At 40.1% G+C, this 10,340-nt stretch overlaps 1 protein-coding gene across 1 annotated transcript; it reads left to right on the top strand.

Moving 5' to 3' along the window:
- Positions 1 to 336: 336 nt before the first annotated feature.
- FGA (fibrinogen alpha chain) lies at positions 337 to 9,559 on the top strand. The gene is made up of 6 exons (XM_034772940.1): positions 337 to 492; positions 2,273 to 2,401; positions 3,910 to 4,093; positions 5,200 to 5,345; positions 7,271 to 8,387; positions 8,760 to 9,559. Exons 1-6 carry the CDS (start codon positions 442 to 444, stop codon positions 9,467 to 9,469), a joined length of 2,337 nt encoding a protein of 778 aa, XP_034628831.1. The 5' UTR covers positions 337 to 441; the 3' UTR covers positions 9,470 to 9,559.
- The last annotated feature ends 781 nt before the right edge of the window (positions 9,560 to 10,340 follow it).

Here is a 10,340-nt window from a genome sequence, read left to right as displayed (position 1 = left end):
AGCCCCATTGACTTTGAAGTCCACAGAAGATAATCATACAATTAAGGACAAATTTATGATTTTATGATTGCTTAATTATGCTATTTAAATACCAGATTTGCAGCATGAATATCTTCCAGTGGTTAAGTATTGTTGGCTATTTTACATACACGTTATTCCAAAATTTATTTACCAGAAATGAAGCTGTAGACAATTTCTTTCCTGGAATGTGGGTTCTACCCCACCCCCAAGCTGGCATTGCACAAACTTATCTAGAGCAAACAAACTCAGGAGCTTGTGCAAGAGGCCTCAGGTAATCAACTGGGGGCGTGCTGCATGCAACTCTTCAAACAGAAGAGAACATAATGATTAATCTAAGCAGTTCAGGAAGGTTTAAAATGAAGCAAAAACCAAGTGGAAGGTATCCTTTCTGTCAGACTCCTCCTCAGCCTGCCACCGAAGATGATACTTCTGAGGATCTTGTGCACATGGCTGTGCCTCAGCATAGTCTGGGTATGATTTCACTTTATTTGACTCTTTTGATAGCTTGGCTTTCTCTTTTGAAAAAAGGGCATTTTTTTGAATGAATATTCACGTAACAAACTAAAACAAATACTCTTTGGTTATGACATAGCTTGAAAAAGACAGACACACACGCACACAAGCCTACCCTAACCACTTCATTACTGGCCCTTCTCTCTTGAGTCTCTTCTGCATTTTACTGCCAATCTGGTTCCTCAAGAAGAACTGGAGATGAATTTTGCTGAAGGTATCTGGCAGCGCGAAGAAGATAAATGGCCAATAATCAGTAGATTCAGAGGTGAGGCTGTAAGTCCTTAACCTATTCCACTGCACCTAGGTACAGAGGTCTCCAAGCACTGTGTGGTATTTTAGATGTTATTAGCCAAATTCTACTCTCAGTTGCACCCCTGGATCCCAGTTGCCTTCAGTGGGATTCTCTGGTTGTACATGAGACAGAATTTGGTCCCATCTTTGCTGTAGTACGTAGGCACAGAATAGGAATGTTGCCATTGATTTCAGTGGCAGCATTGTCAGGCTGAAGGAGAGCTAAGGAGTAATATCTTTTTCAATAAGAAGAGCAGTAGCCTTAGCTCCCAGCTATGCTAATTTAAACCTGCTGTTGGCTAGTTTAAGATTCAGCCTATAATACTCTGGTAAATTCTTATATACACATTTCCTTATTATTCTTTTTGAAAGAAATGAAGAAGTCAGAGTGTGTGGGGGTGATCTGATCGAACAGAAAGGGTCAATTTGGAGCTATTACAATCTATCATGTATTTGTGTGTAAAGTCAATTTTTAAAAGCCCATGGAACATATTTAGGAACTTAATTTTTTTTTTGCTCATTAGATTAAAGATATGTATGGGCCAGATCCTCAGTTGGTGTAAATCAGCAGTAGTTTGTTGATTTAATGACTTTACCCCAAACTAACTGAGGAGCTGGCTCTGGAAGCTAAGATCTTCCTCATCTCTGAGTTAATTTTTATTCTACTATGATAATTTGTAATGTGGTCAAAGGTACCCAGTGACACCTGATACCTCCCAAAGACATCTGTACTATCTGTTAGAGAAATAGAAATATTGCTGTGATCACTTTCCTGAACAAAGATTAGTATGCATGGTCAAAAATCCTTATGACATTTTGATTTAGAATTGGTGAACAAGGACTTTTTCCTCTTTCAGGATTAAACAAAATCTTGGTATGTTTATTTCCTCCCTCAGACACCATATTAGTATTATTTTCCTGTGCTTTTAAAGCTATGCCTTCCAATAAAGAGTTATAAACAATTTTGACCCCTTGTAATTTAAAACCACCAGAAGTAATAAAGAGAGATCACCACATAGCATTTCTTTGCCTAGTTGTAGCCTAAAGTGTAGACTGAAAATAGAGGTTTATTTTAGAAACACTGAGGGGCTTAATTAAAAGACTATCAATTCAGTTTAAAGCAGTTGTTTTTATGTAAACATATAATATTAAATGCATGCTTAATCATTCTGTTATTAAAAATATCTTAAGCATCATCCAATACCATAGTTATATGCTTTAACTAGATTAGAAGGAGACTCTTATTTGGACAAAACAAAATAATTTCATGCAGGAAACTTATGGATTAGATTACTTACACTGACTGATTATATTTTTCCACATGCCTATTTCTGCCATAGGCTAACTGTTTCATAGAATGTTCAGTGACTTCAGTTTTATTACTTCATTGTACTGCTGTCTATAAAACTAATCTCACTTTTGCTTTTTCCCCTTGTCTCTATGGCAGGCAACAAATGAAGATAGCCTATTTTTGAAGGAGGGAGGAGGTGTGCGTGGCCCGAGGGTGATGGAACATGGAATCCAATCTGAGTGCAAACAGGATAAGAGCTGGCCTTTCTGTGCAGATGATGACTGGGTAAGAAAAGAGGAGGGAAGCAGAAAGCTTAGCTAATCACTGCTACTCAAATGGACCTTAGGTGCACTACACTTCCTTGGTGCCATGAACGTTTACTAAATATATCTTAGATCCGACATGGTATATCTGTAATGCATCAGTTATCACAGCTGTTTTACCTGATTTTCAGGAAAAACTGCTTCATGGGTCAGCAAAGTACTTGTAAGTGCATTAGAGTTGTTTTCATAGTTACAGTCCCACCACCACGCCACTAGAATCCACTATAACACCAATAGTGCATTCATTATTGGATCTTCAGAGCACCAGGATCCAGGCTCAGTGAGTGCTGCAGGGCTACCCTTTGCCATGTGCCAAGCGAATAGTGGCACAGAGCCTCCCACTTCCAAGCATTTTGTGTGGAGAGAGGGAAAAAGAGACAAAGGGATAGAGCAAGGAGGGTGAGAAGATCACAGAGGAATTAAAAATGAGCCAGTGAAAGAGAGAGAGAAAGGAAAGGAAAAAAGAAATTGAAGTAAGTTTAGAGAAAGACAGAATCAGAAAAGTGCCTTAAAGAGAAAGAACAGATAGGAGTGGGAAATTTTCAAGAGTATTGATACCGAAGGACTAAATGGGTGGTGGTGGGAAGGAATATTTACTGGCAGGAAAGAAATGTGGAAAGGAAGAACAAAAAGAAGTTACTTTATATAAAATCTGATGACAAAATGTTCAGTAAAATATACACACTGTTTGATTGACTGGATGTATGTTTGTATAAGCACCCAATCATAAGAGGTCAGGTCCTACACCATCTGATGTTAATGGGAGTTTTGCCATTAACACCAATAAGAGCATGAGCATTATGTATAGTGATTGTTGCCTTGAAAATAGTAATTGGTGCTCTTCTGAGTCCTCTCAATCTTAATCCTCCTTTGGGCACTTGCCATTTGTACTTTGGTGTGTTTCCAAATCTCCTTGCTTTTCTAGGAACATTTTGCTTTTCTTAGGCAAACTTCTCTTATAGAGGTGCAGATTCTGCCACTCTTCCTCAGACTGAATAATGAATTAATTCTCACAGCACCTCTGGGAGGGTTTGCCATTATCCCCATTTGTAAAATGGGGAACTGAGACTGAAGGCCTGATTACCCACTCCATCACAGCAATTTTACACTGGTTTAACTCCAGTGATTTTGACGGAAATATACCATTGTAAAACCGATGTAACAGGATAAAGAATCAGCCCCACATTAAATTTCCAAGGTCACAGAGGAAATCTGTAGCAAAGCTAGGGACTGAAAGCAGGTCTTTTGAGTCCCAGTCCAGAGTCTTAACCACAAGACCATCCCTCTTCTACTGAAAATAATTGGCCTAATAGTGGCATGAGTGGAGTATGTAAGATAAATGAGGGAATGAGGCAGAATCTGGCCCTGAGCTCATTAGTGGGTTTCCAGGTTTGTACAAAACTTGGTAGTCATAATACTAAAGAAATGTGTATCATTAAGATATTTATCTTTCATTTTTGCTCATTTTAGGGTCACAAATGTCCTTCAGGCTGCAGGATGCAAGGATTGATTGATGAAACTGATAAAGATTTTCATCACAGAATACAAAGAATTAGGAACCTGTTGTTAGACAATGAAAACAAGTACAAAAAATCTAACGTGTTAACTGTGGAAACAATTAACATCCTGAAAGGAAATGTGGCCAGTGGCCATGGTAAGTATTAACATGCGCTGTTCTAAAATATATACCAACGTTATGTTAACTTCTGCTAAAAGCAGCCAGTTGAAAGCAGGTTTACTTTGTCCTTCTTGTAAGATAACCATGACTTAAAAATATTGGGCCTGATTCTTCTCCGGATTGCGCCAGTTTTATGTTAGTGAAACTACATAGAAATGGAATAATACATCTTAAAGACCTGTACTTTATGCCTTTCCTGCAGTTAATGAGATTTTTGAGTGTGCAAGAAATGCAGGATCAGGCCCTAAATCTATATCTGAAAGAAATATTTGAAAAGCAGGCCTGGGGGGAGAGATAGCAGCTGTTGGCTATGGCAGGTGCAGAATTAGAACAACAATAGTTTTCTGCAGTATTGATCTTCAAACACAGCAATTTACATGGGGCTGAATCCTGTAATCCCTTTGAAAGAGAAACTCTCATTGATTTTTTTAAAAAGTCACTTGTTCTTTTACCATAGTTTTGAGACTATTGCTGCATCCCTGTAGAAGAGAATGCTTAATTATTTTTGAAAACATGAATGTTTCCTTTTCAGAATTATACTTTTGCAAGAAAAATATTTGTGCAAAAACAAGACTATATTTGCATCTCGTATCTAATTTAACATATCTAAAATCTTCATGATTATAGTCCATGTTTGTTTCAACCACATAAATTTCATACGTTTATTGCAATATTTTCTTTTTAAAAAATGGTAATTCTGTCCTACAAAAGGAATCAAAATGTGTGTTTTCTTTCCAGCACAGCTGGGCTAATGTTTCCAAAACACACTAGGTTCCTTTCCTGCACTATTTTGCACAACCAATTAATATTTAATTAAAATAAATATGCTATAATACTGCTTATTATCAAAAAGGCAGATCATACATAATAACAAGACTCTTAACTAAAATAAAATCTTGTGCTAATTTCTACCTATCCAATATTATGGTATACATATATACTTAAAATTCTAAAAGGATCTTTTTCCATGTTAATTTGGATCCTTGTAAATGTATTTCTGATTTTTATTTATTTAATTTGTATCTGCTATTCTTGGGGGAGAAATCTCCCATGAGGCTGACAAGGACATTTTTCTGTTCCAGAGAGTGACATTAAATATGGACAAGTTTCAGAAGATCTGAGAAGGAGACTTGTGACATTAAAGCAGAAAGTTCTTGTCCAAGTAAACAGGATTAAAGAACTGCAAAACAGTATCCGAGATCAGGTTGTAGAGATGAAGCGCTTGGAGGTAGGTGACTGTCATGTAACTTCTGTTATTTCCAAAGCACAGCTACAAAAAACAGGACCTATCAGTCCTTACATCCAGAGGAATTCTGCAGCTGAAAAGAAAATGGACCAATAATTTCACAAGTTCTACCTTCAAACCAAACTCCGCCTATATGAGACAGATGTCCCCTCAGACTCAGATAGGCTTGGTTTCTGCTCAATGAGGCTTAGATCCTCCTATGTGAGATTCAGATGCCCCTGTGGCCTTAGCAGGCTTGTAGGCTCCCTCTGAGTTATTGTCTGTGTAGTTGTTCCTCTTGTGTTAGTGGGAGAGTTTCTGCCTACTGCCCTCTCTCGGGCAGGAAACAAGAATAGTTAGTGCTGCATTTCCCTACAACTGGCACTGATTGGCCTCAGTGAGTGATGCTCCTCCTTCTCCAAGGAGCTGTAGGTGTGGCTGATGAGAGACTTGTGAGCAGCTAGGGTAGGAGGGAGCACCTATAAAGGTATCTCATCTCTTTTCTGGGCTCTCACAGCTGGCATATGGCCCATCTATGTTTGTATTAAGATCTTTGGCCTTTTGATTAGCTAGTTGCATTGATGACAACACAAGGTGGCTGTAAGACAGCAGTAGGACAGGCTGAGGAGCAAAACCAAAATGATGGGCTGCCAAAATATGTCCTGGCTCACCAAGCAGGGCGAGCAACATCATTTTGAACCCTGATCCAGAGGCTAATTCTTCTTTTCATCAGTCACTCCTTTGAACCAGTTATTCCCACCACCATTATACATACCAGTAGAGTTAGGGCCTTACCAAACTCACAGTTCAATTTGGTCAATTTCACAGTCATAGGATTTTTAAAATCGGAAAATTCATGATTTCAGCTATTTAAATCTGAAATGTCATGGCTTGTAATTGTAGGGGTCCTGACCCAAAAAGGAGTTGTGGGGAGGTCGCAAGGTAATTGTAGGGTTATTGTAGCAAGGTTATTGCTACCATTACTTCTGCCTTCAGAGCTGGGCAGCTGGAGAGTGGCAGCTGCTGGCCGGGATCCCAGCTCTGAAGGCAGAGCTGCTGCCAGCAGCAGCGCAGAAGTAAGGATGCCATGGTATGGTATTGCCATCCTTACCTTTGTGCTGCTGCTGACTGCAGTGCTGGGCACTCAGTTAGTAACCGCCACTCTCCAGCCACCCGTTTCTGGAGGCAGCAGCACAGAAGTAAGGGTGGCATGGTTTGGTATTGCCACCCTTACTTCTGCGCTGCTACTGGTGCAGTGTTGCCTTCAGAGCTGAGCGCCTGGCCAACAGCCGCTGCTCTCCAGCTGCCCAGCTCTGAAGGCAGTGCAGAAATAAGGGTGGCAATACTGCAACCCCCTCTGCAAAGCCCTTTTGGGTCAGAACCCCCAATCTGAGAAACACTGGTTTCCCCAAGAAATCTGTATATTATAGGTTAAAAGCACACAAAAGACCAGATTTCACGGTCCGTGATGTGTTTTTCATGACCGTAAATTTGGTAGGGCCCTAAGCATAACCATGTGATTTTTTGACAGGTATACTGTAGGTATACCTGCAAGGGCCCAATTCTGCCACTCTGCCTTGCTCTGAGTAGTACCTTACTCCAGAAGACTCCTACAGAAATCAGTGGGACCATACTACACAGTGTGAATAAGAATGGCAAAAATTGGGCCCTTGCAGGGATGATTCTAGGGCTCCAGTATTGCCAATTATACATGCTGTAACCATCAGTGGATCTTTGGTGCTTCAGATTTAAAGACTGAGATTTGGAGTAGTCCAAGTTCAATTGTAGGCTGGAGCACACACAGTTGAATGAGAGGCAGTGGGCTCTAGTGTAATCACCAGAGTTCTCACTCTGGTAAAAAGAGAGTTGTTTGAAAGAGACAGGGATCACCATCTAAACAAATGTATTTCTCTCTATCTCTTGTAAAGGTGGACATTGATATTAAGATACGTGCCTGCAAAGGATCCTGTGCTAAAAGTTTCAGTTACCAAGTGGACACAGAGAGCTATGAAAACATCCAGAAGCAGCTCACACAGGCCAATTCAATCAACCTGCAGTCTGAACTTGAAACTAGTTCTTTGAAGGTGCTGAAAATGAGGCCACTGAAGGACTCTACTGTTCCTGGGCATTATAAAACTACGGGTCTGCCAGAAATCCAAGAGCTAACCATCCTTGATGATATTAAACAGGTTGTGATGACCCTAGAAAGGCCAGAAGCAGAGGCAAAAGGATCGTCAGTAGAGACTTCTTCACATGTTTCAGTAGGATCAGATGTAGGTGGAGGACCACGAGATGGCAAAATAGTGACTTCTGATCATGGAAAGGCATCTGGTGGTTTGGGAGAAAGACCTAGCTCCTCTGTAATCCACCGTACATGTATCAAAACTATCACCAAAAAAATTATCAGTGGTCCTGGAGGCCCTAGAGAAGAGATTGTTGAAACAATGACTTCACCTGATGGTTCTGACTGCTCCAAATTTCAAGGTTTAGGGAAGGAAGAAGTAGCAGAGCAAGGGGGCACCTTGAATGTCAGAGTGACCTCTCAGGGTGAGAGAGGAGACTTCCCTGACTTTGATGGCTTAACCCCAGACTTTGGAAAATTTTTTACCCCAGGGTTTGGGTCTGCTGGTAGCAAATTCCATACCACCTACACAAGCACTAGTGGCACTGACCGTGGAACTGGAACTGGAAGTTTTAGCAGTGGTGGATCTGCTAGTCACACTATGAGTTTTGGAGGGTCGGAGAGTTTCACAGATCTAGGGGAGGGGGAAGAGGATGTCTTTGACACATCTAAAGTCCCTTCCAGCAAAGTTCAGAGTGGCAGTTCGGCTCATTCCAAGACAATAAAGACCAGCAGCAGTAGCAGCTCTACTAGTTTCAACAAGGGTGGCTCCACTTTTGAAACCAAATTGCTAAAGAGCCGAGTAGTGACTGAGGAGTTAGGTGGGTTGCAACATGATGAGAGTGGAGAGGATACCCCAGACTTTCGGGCACGCAGCTTGAGAACAGGAGGAGAGAAGCTTGGAACAAGCTACACTGGGACAGGTATCCATCCACATGACTGAAAATAGATCCTGAATTAGCAGAGCCAGATTCAGTCCACAATCAAACTGACACGCTGGTTACACTGCAATTCATTTAATTTGATTATACAATGCAAGCAATGTGTCTGTTTGTTGCCATTTAGGATAGGTAGAGACAAAATTTTATATCAATAATTGGATACTAAATGAATTGCACAGAGAATGTTATCTGCCATTTAAATTGCATGTAAACTCTATTTTTTAATGTTGCATGGCACATTTCCCAAAATATGGTTAGCAAGTTCCCCTCAACATTATTACTGTTTGGATTCCCGTGAGCCTATGTAAAGTTTTACTGATAACTTCTGTGAACCAGATCAACTTTTTTTTTTAGACTGTGATGATGTCCGCCAGAAACACACTTCTGGTGCCAAAAGTGGCATTTTCAGAATCAAGCCAGCAGGATCCGATAAAGTTTTTTCAGTTTATTGCGACCAACAGACCACTTTGGGAGGATGGCTTTTGATCCAACAGAGATTGGATGGATCAGTGAATTTTAACCGGACCTGGCAAGACTACAAGAAAGGTTTCGGCAGCGTGGATGACAAAGGGAAAGGAGAGTTCTGGCTGGGCAATGAAAACATCCACTTACTGACCCAGAAGGACACTGTCCTTCGAATCGAATTAGAGGACTGGGCTGGCAATGATGCTTATGCAGAATATAATATACATGTAGGTTCTGAGTCAGAAGGCTATGTCCTCAGCGTCTCTGCTTATGAGGGGACAGCTGGGGATGCACTGATCATAGGCTCAGTGGAGGAAGGTAGTGAATACACAGCACATGCTAACATGAAGTTCAGCACCTTTGACAGGGACAGGGACCAATGGGAGGAGAACTGTGCTGAAGTGTATGGAGGGGGCTGGTGGTACAACAACTGTCAAGCTGCTAATCTCAATGGCATTTACTACCAAGGAGGCCAGTATGACCCAAGGAACAATGTTCCTTATGAGATTGAAAATGGAGTGGTCTGGATACCATTTAGAGCCTCAGACTATTCTCTCAAAGTTGTTAGAATGAAAATCAGGCCCATAGAAACCCAGTAGTCAAACTACAGTAAGACAGGTTATTTTATTTTTGTTTAATATACCTCAAAATACATGGTGTGTCTTTACCCAATCAAACCGAAGACAACTGAGACACATTTGTGCTTTAAAAAAATAAACATTGTTTAATTGTAAAAGCATTTCTTCTGTCTTCTTATTCACAACTAATACAGCTTGCAAAAAATGTCAAGTTTTATAAATCTTTATAAAGAATAATAAAGTTATGATATTATAGTAAGCATAGCTATTACAGGATTTCAGGAAACATATATTTCTGATGGGGAAAGTGTTTCTCTGCTGAATTTTGTTAAGTATTTTCACAAATTAAGCAAACACATACACTTAAGGTGATAAAGTCAAATAATGATTGTAGCTTGCTGGTCTCTTCTAATCAGTTACCAATATTCTAGAAGAAGTTAATTAATAAAAAATACACTAATATACAGTGATTTTTTCAGGACATAGTTGGAGTTCAACTTGCTGATAATTCGGAGGGGGCAAGCTAATAGATAGATAGATAGATAGATAGATAAATAATTTCTGGGGTCAATAGATCACATTTTAAATCAAGAATTACATTCAATACACAGAAAAAATCAAATAACATCAAAAGGTGGAATTTGAACAGTGCTTTGCAACAAGCCAGCTGGTTCCCATAGTAGTCCCTTTCCATTCCACATTCTTTTTAAGACATACCATTGTCTGGCTATGCCGAAAGAATGACAGGAGACATTAGATATGGGTTTAATCAGGCTGCAACTTTACTATTAGACAGATGTCTGGGACTAACCTGGTGGATAAAATGTGTGCAGTACAGGTGCAAAATGTATGTCCTTCCAGCAGATTCCCTGCTGGGACCTTACTAATTCCA

The sequence above is a fragment of the Trachemys scripta genome, chromosome 5 (genome assembly GCF_013100865.1).
Source record: "Trachemys scripta elegans isolate TJP31775 chromosome 5, CAS_Tse_1.0, whole genome shotgun sequence".
NCBI classification, from domain to species: Eukaryota; Metazoa; Chordata; order Testudines; family Emydidae; genus Trachemys; species Trachemys scripta.
Note: the sequence above shows the minus strand (reverse complement) of the source record. Positions and strands in the feature narration are given on the sequence as shown.